Consider the following 19,185-nt stretch of genomic DNA (forward strand, 5'->3'; position numbering starts at 1 on the left):
AAATTGAAAAAAAAATATTAACAGTATATAATCTACATGACTTACCAAAGATTCTTCATTAACATTAAAACATTTATGTCAATACCTAACTGTATCCTAACGTTTAATAATGAGACTTGGACATGAAATTGAAATACATCACTGAACTTTCTTCTAAAAATGTTAACCTTCGTCCTTCTACATGCATCTACGCCAGAGCTGAAAGTACATGGTATCTGGAAAAGAATCCTGATAAATTGAAAGTAGTGATTCAGAAGCTCTTCATGTTTGCATTTACGTGGGCGTTTGGAGGCGTTTTACAACGTGAAAGTGACCCTGAAGGTGAGACGGTGCTGTATCGGAGCTGTGATCCCAGTTCAGCCGCCAGAGTCACTTACGGCTTTGACAATCTCATCCGCAAACTGTTTGAAAATAATCCACAAGTAGGTAAGTTCTGGGCGGTGTTCGGGGGAAACAGTCGTAATTATGCTCACTTTAGAATGTTAGTTTGAAACTCCGTATGGTTGGGCTCCTATTAAAATGCCCGTCTTTGCAAATGTGAGGTGAAAGGCAAAACGTTAATATGCACGCTCCAGCCCCGTCCTCCCAGGAAATGAGGCGGAAGGAAATTAGATTCCGGGCTGCTTCTGGTTTCCCAGGAAGCTGTAATGCAAGTAAAGCAGAAGAACAGAGGTAGCGCCTCAAAACTGTGACCTCAGCCCCGCTGCGCCCTTCGGCTGAACAGCTGGGTCTGTATTCTCCATAGCATCTCCCAGCGGGAACTTCTACAGAAGGAAATTCCAGTTTCATATGGTTTTATTTTATTTTTTAATGTATGTTTAATGTTTATTTATTTATTTAGAGAGAATGATCAGGGCAAGGGCCGGGGGGGGGGGGGGGGGTTGGGGGAGAGAATCCCAAGCAAGCTCCACACCACACCATCAGCGCAGAGCCTGACGCAGGGCTCAAACCCATGAACCGTGAGATGGTGACCTGAGCCGAAATCAAGAGTCAGACACTTAACTGACTGAGCCACCCAGGCACCCCATATTTAAAGACTAACATTTTAAAAATTATAGGGGCGCCTGGGTGGCGCAGTCGGTTAAGCGTCCGACTTCAGCCAGGTCACGATCTCGCGGTCCGTGAGTTCGAGCCCCGCGTCAGGCTCTGGGCTGATGGCTCGGAGCCTGGAGCCTGTTTCCGATTCTGTGTCTCCCTCTCTCTCGGCCCCGCCCCCGTTCATGCTATGTCTCTCTCTGTCCCAAAAAAAAAAAAAAAAAAAAAAAAAATTATCTTAGGAGGACTTAGGTTTCTTTATTGTGTATGTTTTTTGCATCAGTTCTAACAAATGGAATCTATCCTAACGTTCTGAAACAGTCACCCTTACCAATTAGCTGTTGTTGATTAAAGGGACCTGGAGAAGACAAAGACTTCATTGGTTCAGGTGCCCAAAAGGCCCAAATACTGAACGTGAATATATTTAGAAGAACTTTGTTAGATAAAGATGAGAGAGAGAAAAAAAAAAATGACCAGAAGTACAAATTCTACTACTTTGTGTGATGTAACTCTTAAAGCATCCTTTTGAAGTTATTTCTAAAAGTTCTGTTTAAGACGTCTGGATCGCAAAGTTTTATGTTATTTCCTATGGAAATTAACTTTTAATGTCAAAGCATGGCATGTTAATTTGTTGTCAAACTCTGTGATTCGACTTGATGTCGCTAACTCTTATGGTGTATAAACTGCCCTCAGTTCCATTGTTTCCTCTCCCTGTGAGCCTGAAGACAAGACCATAAATTACACATTATCTTAGATTGTTGATCTCAAAATGATGAATATGAAATTCTGTTCTGTGATCTGAAGCACCAGTGGAAAAGCTAGTTTGGGACGAGCGTGTATGAAGGCGAGGAAGGAGAGGCAGGTGGTAACAGTTGTACAAAGTACAAGACCATCAGAGTGGAAATGAGAAGAGAAGACAGCGCACAGACCTCCCACTCGTAACCATCCCGTGAACAAAATTGTAAAACACAAAACAATACCAACAAAGTCACCCGTCATTATATTAACTCATTCCAGATGAAAGTATCGGTTCCTAACAGAGACTTGACTTTAATGTGAATGTGTTTAGGGTTCTCTAAAAGATAAACAAGGAAATGGCATCTGTGTTTACATAAATAAGCAATTATGAAGCAAAAACAAACAAACAAAAACAAGTAGAAATGAACAAACATGTGGCTATGAAAAAGGACCAAATAGAAATTCTACTCTTGGCATCACCGCATCACCAGAGAAAGAATTAGTAAATAGAAACCTAGAGACAAGTCTTCGAGTTTTCTTCATATTGACTTTGTGTATTTCTTACTAAGCTTAGTTGTAAGTACTCCATCTTTTTTTCCTTTGGTTTTAGGTTTGCCATTCTAAATGGTGGCACTTAAAAGTGCTTCCCCAGTAAGCGTGGTCCTGGTTTTGTTGTTGTGTCCGCACTCCTCTCATTTTTAGGAGCTGTATTTGGTTCCTTTGTTTCAAATAGGCTTTGTCACTTTTTCATAGTTTCTCATCCTTTTTAGGTATTTTCAAGCTTACTTTTATTTCTTTCAACGTAACAAGCATGGCCGTCTTAGATTATGCACCTGATCGTTCCAGTCATTCAAGTCTTGGTAATTTATGGCTGTTCCTTTGTTTCTGCTCATTACCTTTAACTGATGATTAAATTTGAAAAAACTATCTGTAGGAATAATTTATGGTTGAGGCTAACAGTTCCGTTCTGTCGAAAGTGTACCCACTGCAGCCGTCACAGCTAAAGATCATCAGTGCATGTTACCCTTAGGGCAGAATTAGGTGAGGGGCAGGCTCGTTCCCTGACCGGAAACCGTTTCCTCACAAACTAGCTCTTAGTTGCAGGAGATAAAAACAACAGAGAGAGAAGGCAAAGGACGGATGTTACAATGAGCCCCCTTGCAGAATAGTGGCTTCCCGGAGATTCCCACATCTCACCCCTTGGACCCTGTGAATATGCTGTCTCATAACAAAAGGGAGTTTGTCGATGTGATGAAGTGAAGGATCCTGAGATGGGAAGTTATCGTGGGCTACTTTACGGGGGGCCAGTCTCGTCACAGGAGTCCTTTGCGATGCAAGAGGGAGGCGGAAGAGTCCGAGAGCGGGTGTAAGGATGTAAGTGCATGGCTGAAGAGATGGGCAGTTGCCGGCTTTGAAGATGGAGGCGGGGCCACGAGCCACGGACAGCAGGTGGCCTCCCAAAACTGGAAAGGGAAAGAGCGGCATTCTCCTCGAGAGCCTCCAGAGGAACAGGGTCCTGCCAACACTCTGATTTTAGCCCAGTGAAAACGGGTTGGACTCCTGACCTCTAGGACTGAAAGAGAATAAATCTGTGTTGTTTTAAGACCCGTAAGCTTGTGGTGATTTGTTACAGCAGCAATAGGAGACTTCCACAAAGGCATTTTTAGCCTGAACTCCTGCTTTCTTTGCTTGATAGATACGCCGATCATGCAGAAGTGAAATCGGCATGTGTACATTTGTTGGTACAATAGACACATTTCTCAGCTCTTTACTTGTGTCACCCTTCCCTTGGCGGCACAGCCCAGTGCCAGGAGGGGAAAGTGACGGTGTGTGTGTGAGCAGCCAGCTTCTCAGTTGTGCGGGACCCTACCAGGGAGGCCCATTTCTCGTTAGCCCCCCACAAAGGACTGAATTGTGAACTATTGAGTGTGGGGCAGTGAGTGGCTGGGAGAACAGCAGTCAGGATTCAGAATGGAGCATGTGAAAGGGACACGAATCCTGCTGAACAACTTTAGGACTCCAAGGAGCTCTACCCATGAGCTGCTGGGGACACCTTGCCTGAGGATCCCCTGAACTGGCCCATGGGCACCCGAACACTCCATGAGCCTCACCCATAAACACCCTCATCCGGTGGCCAGCACCCTGTGTGCACCACAGAAGGGAACTTTTTCAGATGGCTGGTACAAAACTAGCCCAGCTGCAGGATTGGGAGAAATCACACACAAATACAGCATCCAACCACCACCTTAGGGAAAGCAACAGGGAGGCCGTCAGTGCCCCGCCTGGCCAGCCAGGATGGAGAGAAGGCATACATGCCCCAAAATTACCCAACTGGAGAGAACCAGAAGAGTGCAGCAAGCGTTTCCATAGAAAATACTGAGAAAGCCTCAGAATCCTCAATGAGTCGAAGGGAGTTTTTTCTCTCCCACAGCCAGTTAGTAAACACTTGAGGAAACTGCATCATCAAATGTGGAGACTGCAGTGAAGGACTTCAATGAGCATGAAAAGTCAAGGACACATGACAGCCAAAGAAGTGCAGTATTTTTATAGTAACTGGCCCCAAAGAAACAGAGGTCTGTGGTTTTCCCAGTAAAGAACTTAAAATACTTGTTTTGAGGAAGCCCAGTGAACTAAAAAGAAAATACTGGAAGATGATTCAATGAAATCAGGGAAACAAAATAAGAAATTTAATATGAACAAAATAAGAAATTTAACGGAGATAGGAATCATAAATAAGAACCAAACACAAGTGGTGGAGCTGGAGAGCACAACGAGTGAAACAGAACATCAACCAGACTGGATCAAGCAGAAGAAAGAACCTCTAAGACAGAAAGCAGGTCATTTGAAATTATCCACTCACAGGAGAACAAAATGAAGAAAGCCTGTGAAATATGGGATATCATTAATTTTTAAAACTCTACACATTACTGGGGTCCCAGAAGGAGAAGTGAGGGAGAGAGGGGCAAAGGCTTAAAGAAATTATGGTAGAGAACTGACTGAATCCAGGGAGAGATTTAGGTACCCGTTACATGAATTTCAGAGGTCCTCCAATAATTTCAACCCAAGAATCTTCTCAGACACCTTATAACCTATCTAAAGAAAGATAATTTGAAAATAGGCAAGGGAAAAAATTACCCACCTACAGGGAATACCATAAACCTCAGCAAATTTCTTGGCACAAACCTTGCACACCAGGAGAGAGTAGGATGATATATTCAACATGCTGAAAGAAAAAAAAAACTGCCAACCAAGAATACTTCACCCCACAGAGTTGTCCTTCAGAAATGAAGGAGGGATGAAGACTCTCCCACACAAAAGCTGGGAGTTCATCACCACTAGACCTGCCTTACAAAAAATGCTAAAAGGAGCTTTTCAAATTGAAATGAGGAAGGATGTTAATTAGTAACAGGAGAACACGTGAAATTATAAAAAACATTGGTAAAGGTTAGTATATAGTCAAATGTTCTAATATCGTAACATGTCGGTCTGTGAATCACTTAACTCTAGTATAAAAATTAAAAGATAAACACATTAAAAATTACTGTAGCTCCAGTAATAAAGAGAAGTAAACTGTGACATGAATAGCATAAAATAGGAGGAGGGGTAAAAGAGTTTTTGCAAGTGACTGAAATGAGCTTGTTATCAGCTTAAAAGACTATTATAGCTGTAAGACACTGTATGCAAATGTCATGGTAACCACAGACCAAAAACCAAAAACCAACTGTAGATACACAAGAGATAAAGAGAAGGAAATTCAAGCACACCACTAGGGAAAATCATCAGTTCACAAAGGAAGGCAGGAAGAGAGGAAGAGGGAACAAGGGAACTATAAAAGACTGAGTAGACAAAACAGTCCTGTTTTGGCAGAAGAACAAAGCTGAAGGCATCGCACCCCCTTATATCAGACTGTATTACAAAGCTATAAAAGTCAAAACAGCATGATGCTGGCACTGAACACAGACACATGGACCAATGGAACAGAACGGAGAGTCCAGAAACAAGCCCGTGCTCATATAGCCAACCAATTTTTGACAAAGGCACCAAGGAGATAGTCCCTTCAATAAAGAGAATTGGGAAAACTGGATAATCACAGGCAAACTGAATAATGAAGTTGGACCCCTATTTACACCACTGACAAAAATTAACTCAAAATGGGTTAAGGACATAAATGAATCCATAGAACAGGAGAAAACACTTGAACGCCATATACATGTGTGATAAGGGGTTCATAGCCAAAATATATAAGGGACTCCTACAATTCAATAGCAAAACATAAATTCATAAATAACCCCAAATGCTCTGATTAAAAATGGCAGAGGACCTGAACAGAAGGCACTTTCCCAAAGACACACAAATGACAAATAGGGCCATGAAAAGTCCAGTGTAATCATCATGTAAATGCACATGAAAACCGCAATGAGGTATTATTACCTTACATCTGTTAGAACGACTATTACTAAAATGGCAAACGACGGCAAATGTTAGGATGTAGAGAAAAGGGAACCTTGTACACTCTTGGTGAGAATTTAAATTCACATGGCCACTGTGGGAAACAGTATGGGGTTGGTGCAGCCACTGTGGGAGACAATATGGAGGTGACTCAAAAAATTAGAAATAGAGCTACCGTGTGATCCAGCAATCTTATTTTGGGTGTATATCCAAAGGCAATGAATTCACTGTCTCCAAGAAATAATATTATCCCCATGTTCATTGCAGGATTATTCATAATAGCCAGGGCACGGAAACAACCTAAGGGTTCATCGACAGATAAATGGATAAAGAAAATGTGATATATATGTAGCAAAATAAGTCAAACTGAGAAAGACAGATACCGTACGATTTCACTTATACGTGGGGCCTAAAAAAGCCACACTCGTGGAGAATAAGACAGTGGCTGCCAGGTGCCCGGCGGGTGGGGGACATGAGGAGATGTTGGTCAACGAACACAAACCTCCAGTTATCAAATAATCAAAACTGGGAATGTAATGTGCAGACTGTATATCGGAACGTCGCTAAGAGGGTAGATCGTAAATGTTCTCACACGTTCACAGACAGATAATTATGTGAGGCGATGAAGTTATTAACTAACCTTGTGGTAATTTTTTCTCAATATATGTATGTATCAAATCATCCCACTGTGCACTTGAATCTTACGTGATATCATTTGCCATTTATGTCTCAATAAAGATGGAAAACTAAAAATTTTTTAAATCAATACCAAGTGTTAGCATGGCTATATAGCAACAGGTGGTTTCATCTACTGCTAATTGTAGGATAAAAACACAGCCACTCTGGAAAGCGGTATGAGTTTCTTAAAATGTTCAATATGCATGTACCATAGGACCCACCATCAAGCCTCTAGGTACTTATCCCAGATCAATGAAATCTTATATTCAGTCAAACCTACACACAGATATTCATGGCAGCATTATTCGTAGTTGACAAAAATTGGGAAGAACTCAAGTGTTCTTTAATGGGTCAGTGGTTAAACAGACTGTGGTCCACCCACACAGTGGAATACTATTCAGCAGTGAAAGGGAATGAGCCATTGATGAAGAGTGATGAACGACAGGAATGAATCTTAAATGCATTATGTAGTGACAGAACTCAGTTTCAAAAAGGTGCCTACTGTAATTTTCCATTTCCATGACAGTTTGGATAAAGCAAATATAGAGAACAGGGCCATCTGGGTGGCTCAGTTGGTTGAGTGTCCAACTCTCCATTTTGGCTCAGGTCATGATCCTGGGGTCACAGGATCGAGCCCCACATTGGGTTCTGCACTGATAGTGCAGAGCCTGCTTGGGATGTGTTCTCTCTCTCTCTCTCTCTCTCAAAAAATAAATAAATAAATAAATAAATAAATAGATAAAAGTAAAAAAATAATAGATCAGTGGTTATCAGGGGTTAGGACTGAATACAAAAGGGGTAGGCACAAGGGAATTTTGGGGGGTTTTACAATTGTTCTCTTATCTCGTCTACTGTAGTGATTACAAGAATACATGCATGTGGTAAAAAAAACTCCTAGAACTGTATACTCCCGAAAAATGAATTTTCCTGTGTATGGAAATTTTAGAAATGATTCAAAGAACTATATGAAATATTAGCACTGTTATCTTCATATGGTGAAACCATGGCTAAATGATTCTGCTTTTATTATCCTGTATTTTCCCGAATCTATTAAGAAAATTTACTAATTTTATAGTGGAAAAGTGAATGTGATTTGCAAAGAAGTGGCAGACTTACCTGATATATTGTTTTGAGTCTACCAGTGACTGTCACTTAAAAATATCCAGCACAGGGTGATAAGCGGGACGTCCAGGTAAGACCTCAAAGAGTATCACATCATGATTCACCTTGCTTTGGGGATATAAAAAAGATGTTTTTATATAATTAAAGATAAGAAGAAGAAAAAGATGGGCTTGTTTTATATATTTGGATATACCCTTGGTGAATAGTTACTGTTTCTAGTTCAACAATCAGATTTTTCACAGAGAGATCATATCATTAATGAAAATTCCATAAACAAACCTTTCTTACTTGGACCTGTTTATTTGTCATTTTCAAACACAGGCATCAGCCTACCAACTGGTAAGCATTCGATCTTTGGGTATTTTGTGGATTTACAGCAATGCGAATTCATACCATGGTCAGAGTTACTTCCTAGTATTCAGACACTCATTCAGAAAGGTAAGACTAATTCTAAGAACCATTCTCTAACTTTTCTAAAATATTGGAATTACTCTACATGTAAAAGTAGATATGTCAGCAACTTTGAAGATTGATATATTCCAAGTTCGTGCGGGATCTAGGTTTTTTTCCCCCTTTTTTAAATATGATTTGTTGTCAAATTGGCTTACGTACAACACCCAGTGCTCATCCCAACAAGCGCCCTCCTCAGTGCCCATCACCCACTTTCCCCTCTCCCCCAGCCCCCATCCACCCTCAGTTTGTTCTCTGTATTTAAGAGTCTCTTGCGGTTTGCCTCCCTCCCTCTCTGTAACTATTTTTTTCCCCTTCCCTCCCCCATGGTCTTCTGTTAACGTTTCTCAATATCCACATACGAGTGAAAACATATGGTATGTGTCTTTCTCTGCCTGACTTATTTCACTCAGCATGATACCCTCCAGTTCCATCCACGTTGCTACAAATGGCAGGATTTCCTTCTTCCTCGTTGCCAAGTAGTATTCCGTTGTATATATAAACCACATCTTCTTTATCCATTCGTCAGTTGATGGACATCTAGTCTCTTTCCATAATCTGGCTATTGTTGAAAGTGCCGCTGTAAACATTGGGGTACAAGTGCCCCTATGCATCAGCACTCCCGGATCCCTTGGGTAGATTCCTAGCAGTGCTGTTGCTGGGTCGTAGGGTAGATCTCTTTTTAATGTTTTGAGGAACCTCCACACTGTTTTCCAGAGCGGCTGCACCAGTCTGCATTCCCGCCAGCAGCTCAAGGGGGTTCCCGTGTCTCCACATCCTCGCCAGCATCTGTAGTGGAACCAGTTTAGATCTATGTCTACAAAACATGCCTTAAACAAGTAACCACTGAATGTTGCTTTCTGAGAAACTGGAATATATTTGATTGTGTCAGGTGTGCATGGTGAAGCTGTAGTTGACTGAAGGGCTTCCTGCTGGAAAATACGTATCATTTTAATTAGCTATGATGACTGAGAGCAGGGAAGGGGGAGGACTTCTTCTGAAAGAGGAGAAGCAGGGGAGCCTGGGAGGCTCATGTCAGTTCTACGTCCCGACTTCAGCTCAGGTCATGATCTTATGGTACATGAGTTCGAGCCCCGCGTCAGGCTGTCTGCTGTCAGCCCAAGCCCACTTTGGATCCTCTGTCCCCTTCTCTCTCTGCCCTTCCCCTGTTCACATCCTCTCTCTCTCTTTCTCTCTCAAAAATAAACATTTAAAAAAAAAAAAAAGGACAACTGTATATGTAAGAACTACACTTGATTATAAAAGAAACTGCTAATGAGAAAAAACCAACCGTAACCTAACACCCACAACATGCTTCATGGTTTTCATTCTCAATCTTCTGCTTATACACATAGAAAACAAAGATGTAGAAAATTGTTGTGCCGTGAGAGCTCAGTTGAAGTTGAGGCAAAGCTGCGCATACAAGAAATTCAATAAATGCAAATGGAGTTGAATTTCTTTGAGGTTAGGCTTCTCTCATCAGTGAATTTCAAAGTTTGGTTATAAGACTTTTTGGTAGAAAACAGCCAGAGATACCATAATTATAGGCATCCAGAAAGCTCTATTTTTGAACTAATTTATACAAACATTCTACATATAGGATGAGGAGAAATGCTGGTACCAGATCATTTGCATAAATAGAAGCATCTTACATACCTGCTCAGTAGGTCAGGAACAGGGAAGAGTCCACCAGTATAACAAAACAACTTTAACTTGTTGGTACTATTGAAGATGCATACCTTCAATCTGAAAATTATGTGTTCTTTATTTTTTATTTTTTTAACAAAATAAATTATACAATATTGATCTTAAAAAGTACGTAAGTATTAGTGGGTGATTCTGTTTCTTTGAAACTTCTGAATTGTGTCTCATATGTCAAAGCAGCTAATGTTGGTTATTTTTATCCTTAACTTTTACTACTACATACAAAAATATAACAACGTCAGTGTACGTAACTCAGTATCTTAGTGTGCCGTTCCTATGGGAAAACAGAGGTATTTATTTCCTCCAAACCTATGAAGATCCCACTTCCCCCGGTTCCGTCTTATCCTAATTGTAGGCAACAGGCTTAGAAGAAACTGAAACCCTCTCAAGCTTTCAAACCCAAACCTGTAACAGGAATCTAAATGTCACAGCATCACAATGTCCTCTTCGATCCAGCACCATGCAAAGTAAGTTAGGGGTCCTGGTCCAGGCCAGTCTCTGGCATTCCCACAGAAAAAAAAAACAAACAGAAAAAAAAAACCCACATTTTGTTCATACAATAATCCAGAAAGCATCTCAGAAATACCACTGGCTGTGTGAGGTGCTTTGGAAGGAAAGCACTGGAAGGCAGTTTGTCAATACATATCAAAATTATAAACCGTGTCCCACTTTGTAGTGACCCGACAACTGTGCACATGAGAAGCTATGTGCAAAATGGTAGGCGTATTTTACATAAACTCAGCCCAAGACCGAAACCACAGTAATTATCCATTGCTGGAGCGCTGGTAAGAAAAGTACGATACATTCATCAAATAGAAGAATATTAGCTAGAAAAAAGTCTCTGTGGGATAGAGGATCTCTAAAATGTACTAAATTTTTAATAATTGCTGTGCAGGGCACACAGTGTGGGGTGGGGACTAGTCCCTGGGATGAAGGAGTGAGGAAGAGACCACTGAGTGCATCCCCCGATGTACGTTTGAATTGTGCACCATGTGAATGTCCTGGCTGGTCCGTTTCTAGTGCTTCAGAGATGAAGTGAGGTCTGTGTTGTATTTAACCCTTTCGAGAGTTTTGTCTGTGTAATGTGGGGGGAAGAATTGGGATGGTATTCACAGGAAGCTGTTGTATCAAGAGAGACTTGGTTTAGTTTTTGTTTGTGGGTGTGTGTGTGTTTGTGTTTTACTTCCTATAAAATTGCCTATATTCAACGGGTTTTTACTAAATGTCAGTTTCCCACAGTTCAACCAATAAAAAGATTGGAGATACTAGTGCATACGTGTTTCCACAGTGGAAAATTTCAGCAGAAAGAAAGAGACAGATCACGGGGCGGGGGGGGGAAGGGGAGAAGGCTCACCAAAGGAGCGAAGTTCTTTAAAAGGACGCAGGAGAGGGGCTGTCTTCACTTGCACTCCAGGGAACGAGGAGGAGAAGCGAGCAGAGCAGAGGTGGGTGGGAGGGTGGGAGGGTGTGTACACGGTAGACTTAGGGATGGCGGGGCGGGGGGGGGGGGGCGGGGGGGGGGCGGAGTGGTTTCCAGCTGCGAGTGTGGATGAGATCCACAGGGACCCACCCCCCGCCCCCCGCACTTGCATCGGGTTTCGCTTATCCGCACATGTTGATATCGCTTTATACCAAACAGACTTTTCCAGGAAGTATTTAGAACCTAAGAAAATAGCTTAACATTTATGTATAGGCTATTTGAAACTTTTTTTTAAAACTTTACCTTAGGAACTTCAATGCTGGCTAACCCGCAAGCATCCAGCGAGAACCTCTTGAAGATCACAGAGTATGGCGAGAACATCAACCGTATCGCCACCAGCGACACGGTGTCCTTTTCTTTCCTCATCAGCCTTCTTTTAAAGAATTTCTGCCCTGTACTTCTCACAGGTATTAAAAAGATTTAAAGAAGGAGAATTTCAGAGGCACCTGGGGGACTCAGTCAGTTAAGTGTCCAACTCTTGATTTCAGCTCAGGTGATGATCTCACAGTTCGTGGGTTCAAGCCCCACGTCAGGCCCTGTGCTGACAGCTCAGAGCCTGGAACCTGCTTTGGATTCTGTGTCTCCCTCTCTCTCTGCCCCTCCCCCACTCACTCTCTGCCTGTCTCTCTCTCTCTCAAAACTAAATAGGTAAGCTTTAAAAAAAAACAGGAGAATTTCAGGGTTAGGAAGAGGCTTAGTAATTACTTAGTCTAAACATTTTATGTTAAAACTTGGGGAAAAGATACGCCCTGAAAGCTTTATACACTATATATCAATATATATTCTTACTAAAAGTATATGAATGCCCATTTCCCCACATGTTTGCCCACAGAGGACATTATTGGTCTCTTCATGTTTTCATTCCTTCCCAGACAAATTCCAGAAGTAGACTACAGGATTCATACATGCATGGCCTTCACAGCCTGTGGGCTGATGGCCCCAGAGGGTGCCTGATGGTAGGAACGTTGATTGGTTTAGCTAAATTTACTCACATAATTATATACAAGGAAAAAATTAAAAGAAACTGCCTGATTTTTTAAAAATTTACACATACAGTTCCTCAGCCCAATGTTAAGAATTTTCAGTCTTTTAACATTACCAAATGAGTAATTCAATACGGTCCCACTTCTTTGTTAGCATTTATTTTACCCTTTTCTTACCATTTCTGGCTCCTACGCTGTGCTGCTGGTCACCAGAGGCAACAGGACGACACTCCGAGTCCCGTACTCGGCAAAACAAAATCGGAACTCTCAGATAATCCACACCTTGCCTCCAATTTGGTCTAAGAAAATTCTTATTCTTACTTAATATTTGGTGGATTGTAAAGTCATGACTCCCCATTCTGTTGCTATAGTTCATCCTCTCCTCTCTCCCCAAGACTGTTTTGGCAAAAACTTTCAGGGAAATTCATTTCATGGAGTAGCTCTGCTCTGCTAGAAGCAAAAGGATTTGTGATAGGTGTGAATGAACATTTGATTAAATACAATGGCTAACTCCTGGGGCATCTGAGTGGCTCAGTTGGTTAAGCGTCCAACTTCGGCCCAGGTCATGATCTTGTGGTTCATGAGTTGAAGCGTCAGGCTCCGTGCTGACAGCTCAGAGCCTGGAGTCTGTTTTGGATTCTGTGTCTCCCTCTCTCTCTGCCGCTCCCTGGCTCATGCTGTGTCTCTGTCTCTCTATCTGTCAAAAATAAACTAACTAACTAACTAAATAAATAAATAAATAAATAATTTTTTTTTTAAATAACGGCTAACTCCTAATCTATCCTTTTATAAGAGATGTAAATACTTAGAGCAGATTTCATATTTACTCGCTGGTTTACCCAATCTTAACCACATTTTTTAAAAAGGGAAGAAAAGAATCCATTTTTTCACGCAATTTTCAAGTAAAATGTTACTGGTTCATCTTAATATGTTAACGTCTATTCATTTTCTTGGCTATAAATCTAACCTGATGTCTTTTTTTTTCCCCCTTAGGAGACGCTGGTGTTGGGAAAACCACTACCATTAATCAAATGCTTGAAAGGTTGGAGGGCCCTGGAGCATTTGATGTGAAATATGGGTCAATTTTAGGAGAAGTCCTGTTGTATAACGAAATTAAAAAATCAAGGTTGTATATTTAAACTCTAAATTTGATTTGTCTGGTAGAAAAAAAAAAGTTTGCTCTAATATATAAATGTGCCTTGTTTTAAAAAGCAAACCTGTTATGTAAAAATGCAAAATTACTCAAAAGAGGAGTTAAGAAGAAAATCTTTACTTTTCCAAAGTATTAACTCCTGGATTAATTCCTTTAAATGAGAAATTTTTACATTTATTTGAAATATAACTAAATTTAAAATCTCAATTTTTTTTACATAACAAAGTTATTTAAAATCTCAATTTTTTTTACATAACAAAGTGCAGGTATGAGCTATTTTCCTTCCTGAAGAAGTGCACCTGAAACATACAAATGAAGTGTTGCATGTAATGGGTTCTCTTGCACTACAAATACATTTTCTTCTCATGAAATACAAAAGTATTCTTTACAAAGAACTTTGTCATTCTCTGTGTCTCCTCCTGAATTACAAAAGAAGGAATGAAAAAGAATCCTAGAAAAATGCAAAATTTTGAAGTTAATTAAAATGGTAGGTGTGCTGTTGTTTGGACAGAATAAGCAGGTGGACCGTGGGGACACCCGTGTCGGGCCCTCTTGTAAACGTCACACACCCGGGTCCGGGGCCCCCTCGAGGCCCAGCACGAACCCTGGCCCATGGCTCAGGCGCAGGTGTGGAAGAGACACCTGCCCTCCCTGCAGGTGGTCTCCTGGTGGGGAGCCTGGTTGATTCCCCCCCAAGCCGCGTTCCCATTTTGCATCCGCACTAGTCAAGGCTGCCCTGTCTTCCCAAGACATCATGAATTCCTGCCCCTGTCTTTACCCAGTACCACTCTTGGTCTGGGCCATTGTCGCCTATGTGTTACACGAATGATTTTGGAATAGAATCCCACTGACCTTAAATGAGGCTGTGAAAAATCGGAAAAACGTTTAATACCATAGGAATTCTTCCTTATCTGAATTGTTATAGTGGACCTTAAAAAATAAATCTCACTCTATGCTCACTATTTAAACTGAAGATTTTAATAAAGAAAGATAATATTAAAAAGAAACACCTGAAGCCAAAACCAAACTAGACGTGAGCAGGGCTTTATAAAGGGACAAGTGAGTTAATGGTTCACTACCCATCGTAAATACCAATAGCCTGGAATCCTAAGAATTTGTTTGTTTTTAAAAAACTTTTTTTAATGTTTATTCAGTTTTGAGAGACAGAGCGTACGTGGGGTTGGGGCAGAGAGAGGGAGACACAGAATCCGAAGCAGACTCCAGGCTCCGAGCTGTCGGCACAGAGCCCGACGCGGGGCTCGAACCCAAGAGCTGTGAGACCTGAGCCGAAGTCGGATGCTTACCTGACTGAGCCACCCAGGCGCTCCTGTCTGGTTTGTTTTTTAGAGTCAGCCTGTGTTGTTAAGTCTGGGTATCGGTTGTGATGGTGACAGTGGTGACGCGGTGTTACCTGTCAAAAAGTGGAAACAGGAAAAAATATTTGTTTCCCTGTAGGAGAGAGAGAGAAACTCAACACCCTGACACTTTGCTTACATTTTGTTCCTCCAGCTGCAGTGGTAAACAGGCAAATTCTGAATCTTTGAAACCTTTTGTTCCAACAGCCTGAAGCAGAATATCAGCATCTTGCTTTCTGAAAGTCACAAGACAGGATCCACAAGTCTGGGTGTGTATTAATTACCTCATGTGAAAACTGCTTCCTGTCTCTGCTTGTGCAAGTCACGGTGTGCTTGTCAGGAATCTCGGAACCAACATTTCCACCGATAGTTTCAAATGGAAAATCCTGAAAAACATCCACTCTCCTGTCAAACGCCATGCCCCACCCAAATGCTGGAATAGTTATGGGAGAACTTGCCAGAAAGTGGGACTCTGGCTTCCCCGGGGATTCTGGACTAGGTCTACGTGTCCCTGAAGGCAGCGTCACCCTGTTCTATTCTCGTGCTTGTGGAGAAGTTAAAATTCTGGATGAGCTTCCGGAACCTCGTCCTGGAGAGCCCTGACTGAAGGGTTTGGGAGCAGCCCCCCATTTCTGAAGAGGAAGAGCCAGCCGCCCACGGGGAGCTGCGGGGAAGGGAAAGGGCCTGGCCGCAGGGTTCCTGCCACAAGAGTTTGGGGTCTGGTTTTCCCATGACATTTGCTGTCGTTCCATCCCAAGTGGCCGTGGTAGACAAGCCTCACTCGGGGAATGAATGGGTCCTGCTTCCGATGCCTTCGGTGGACCCACCTGTGCGCGGCCTTCACGCCTCTCACGTGCACTTCCTTCCAGTAGATGCGTAACGTCTTGCAAACCTAGATATTTTTAAGTCGTAGAAAGTTACCCGTGTCAATTGTGCAGAAATGTACAGTTTGTGGCTGTCATACCATTGCATGTGGCCGTGGTGGCACAGAGACTCTGCACACCACATACGAGTAAGGAAGTCACTGGAAACATTCCTTCTCTCACTGAACTGTCCTCAGGGTAATTGCTTGAAAATGACTACAATATACTAAAATTATGTAATTTTCCTATTTCCTAACACCTTAAAATAAATCACGGATATTCTTAAAGTACTCTAAATTTGTGTTTCTTTCCATATTTGGCATAACAGATGGGAAGACTATTAAAAAGCCAGAAGTCAAAACTGAAGAAAGTTCACTGAAAGATAATAACAAAGGAATTATCGTCTCAACGATAAATTTTAGCATCAGTATGACTGCTGCCAAAGCCAAGGAGATGATCCTTAAGAAGTTAGTAAGAAGAACGAAAGACAGTCTTGGAGCGCCAAAGAGCAACCAGGTAAAGCCCTCCCATGCCTTCTGACCAACTTCACCCACTCACCTCATAATGTGACTTATTTTCATTAATAATAATAAACAGAAAAGGATAAGTGTGACATAGAGTCCTGCGCATTACTAGAAAATGCACTTTGAAATGGAGGCTTTGGTTTTTGGTTTTAATGTTTTTTTAAGTTTGTTTATTTTTGAGAGAGCGCGAGTGGGGGAGGGGCAGAGAGCGAGGGAGACACAGAATCCGAAGCAGGCTCCAGGCTCTGAGCTGTCAGCACAGAGCCCGACGCGGGGCTTGAACCCACAAGCCGTGAGATCGTGACCTGAGCTGAAGTCGGACGCTGAACCGACTGAGCCACCCAGGTGCTCCATGGAGACTTTGGTTTTAAAAATCAATATAATATGGTTTCCAACACGATGAATTATACTCATTCAGAATTACTAAAGCCAAAAGAAGCTCCTGGAATCTACATTAAACGTGAACAGAGAAGGCAGGAAAATGTGTTAGATGCCATTGGTTTGGGAACAGTGTATTTGACCACGTTTTCTTCCCGTGAGCATGGCTCGGGACCGTTAAAAACCAAAATTTAGCTGAGTAAACTTTTAACATTTCTTGGCTTTATTCAGTTATTTGTGAATCTGCGAGGTATCCACCTAGAGACAGAGGGAGCTCCACGAAGCTGTACGAAATGAACGACTTTTCCAGGCACAGGGCGCGGGAGCAAGGAGGTTACTCCGGGCCAATAGCGGTTGGTCGTGGTGGTGTCACTGTCCTCCAGGCTGGCACGGTCCGCCGGGCAGATGACCTCATGGTGCTGAGGGTCTGCTTTAAGATTCCATTCTGGGAGAGCAGACAGCTGTCGCTCTGGGTTTGGTGACATGGGGCTTACTGTTAAGTGATGGCTCAGGGTCTGTTGTGTTATTTTGAACATGACAGAAAGAGGGAAACTACCCACAGCCTCAGGGAACGGTACCAAGAGGATGACCTTGTGGAGTAGTTTCTGCTCTTCTGAAAACGTGCTGCTTTCTAAAATCCTGTCTTCAAAACGGAATTGGGGCTGCTGCTTTTCATAGAAAAACAGGGCTGTCGTGACACATGACTTTGTTCGCACGCCGCAGCATAATTACTATTCCTAATTTGTAATTTAAAGGAAGGCAGTACTAACTCATGTGTTCTAAAACCTTTGGTCTTCCTCAAGATTGTAATATTCATTGATGACCTGAATGTGCCCGAATCGGACACGTATGGGGCACAGCCGCCCCTGGAGTTAATCAGACAGCTACTGGATTTGGGAGGACTTTACGATACCAAAAAACTCACGTGGAAGGTACAGTGTACCTAAGATCTTGTTCACGTTAACTGTTGTTACTCAACAATGAAATATTTATAACAGCTTTGAGTGAATTGAGAAATTTAGAATATCCAGTCAGATGAACATATAGAACAAATCCAAAATCCTAATTTCACCCTAATTTAACCAATGGCACCTTTTGCAATTTGACATAGGTCCGTGGGTTCATGGAGATTCTTTTTTTTTTTTTTTTTTTTTTAATTTTTTTTTTTTTCAACGTTTTTTATTTATTTTTTTGGGACAGAGAGAGACAGAGCATGAACGGGGGAGGGGCAGAGAGAGAGGGAGACACAGAATCGGAAACAGGCTCCAGGCTCCGAGCCATCGGCCCAGAGCCTGACGCGGGGCTCGAACTCACGGACCGCGAGATCGTGACCTGGCTGAAGTCGGACGCTTAACCGACTGCGCCACCCAGGCGCCCCAAGAGATTCTTGTAGTAGGATTAAATATTGGTAAAAATTACAAGTGTCCTGTAGGTTTAATTTCTGGGTATATATAAATGCTCACTATTGTCACATCAAGAGTTATCCAAACTTTTCAGTATGTTGGCAGTTAACGCACATGAGAAAAGCTAGTGAAAATGTGCCCTAACAAATACATGCTTACTCTCTATGGAAGACTACTCTTCATCTTTCTTTTCTTTTTTTTTTATAAATTTTTTTCGAATGTTTATTTGTTTTTGAGAGAGACAGAACATGAGCAGGGGAGGGACAGAGAGAGAGGGAGACACAGAATCGGAAGCAGGCTCCAGGCTCCGAGCTGTCAGCACAGAGCCCGATGCGGGGCTTGAACTCATGAACTGGGAGATCATGAACTGAGCCGAAGTCGGACGCTCAACCGACTGAGCCCCCCAGGCTCCCTTCTTCATCTTTATTTTCAAGAACACAGATCAAGGATCTTTAGTAGTATTGCACAGTTCAACAAATTCCCAGGGAGCTGTTCCTGTGTGATTAGTTTTGTTAATGGAACCAAATCAGAATGGCTTAAGGTTTTTAAAAAGTAAATGGACATGCCTCATTCGATTCCTTCTCGGTAAATCACGAGCCCTGTGCTCCAGAACGGACTTTATCTGTAGAATTAGATGGTTGCATTACAAATGGTTTCGTGTCTCAGAGAAACTTGGGCCCAGGATCCTGGACGGCACCCTGGCTGATGAGTGGTGTCAGCTCAGACACCAGACCATCCTGAACCATCCATTGAGCCACAGTGGAGGGAGAAGCCCAGGGAGAACCTAGGCGACTAGGGCAAGAGAGGGAGCAAGAAATGGGTCTGGAGGACAGCCTGGAGAAGTTCTGGAACTGAGAAGAAAGTAGTCAA

At 42.2% G+C, this 19,185-nt stretch overlaps 1 protein-coding gene across 3 annotated transcripts in view; it reads left to right on the forward strand.

The window, feature by feature from the left end:
• DNAH14 (dynein axonemal heavy chain 14) overlaps nucleotides 1–19,185 on the forward strand; it is a 326,351-nt gene that overhangs the window by 187,048 nt on the left and 120,118 nt on the right. For all 3 annotated transcript variants that reach the window (XM_058701177.1, XM_058701178.1, XM_058701179.1), the window contains exons 43-49: nucleotides 197–426; nucleotides 8,344–8,460; nucleotides 11,905–12,063; nucleotides 13,633–13,765; nucleotides 15,355–15,416; nucleotides 16,339–16,526; nucleotides 17,716–17,844. In XM_058701177.1, coding sequence (XP_058557160.1) covers nucleotides 197–426; nucleotides 8,344–8,460; nucleotides 11,905–12,063; nucleotides 13,633–13,765; nucleotides 15,355–15,416; nucleotides 16,339–16,526; nucleotides 17,716–17,844 — 1,018 coding nt within the window. The remainder of the gene's footprint in view (nucleotides 1–196; nucleotides 427–8,343; nucleotides 8,461–11,904; nucleotides 12,064–13,632; nucleotides 13,766–15,354; nucleotides 15,417–16,338; nucleotides 16,527–17,715; nucleotides 17,845–19,185) is intronic.

Source organism: Neofelis nebulosa, chromosome 15, assembly GCF_028018385.1.
Source record: "Neofelis nebulosa isolate mNeoNeb1 chromosome 15, mNeoNeb1.pri, whole genome shotgun sequence".
Lineage (NCBI taxonomy): Eukaryota > Metazoa > Chordata > Mammalia > Carnivora > Felidae > Neofelis > Neofelis nebulosa.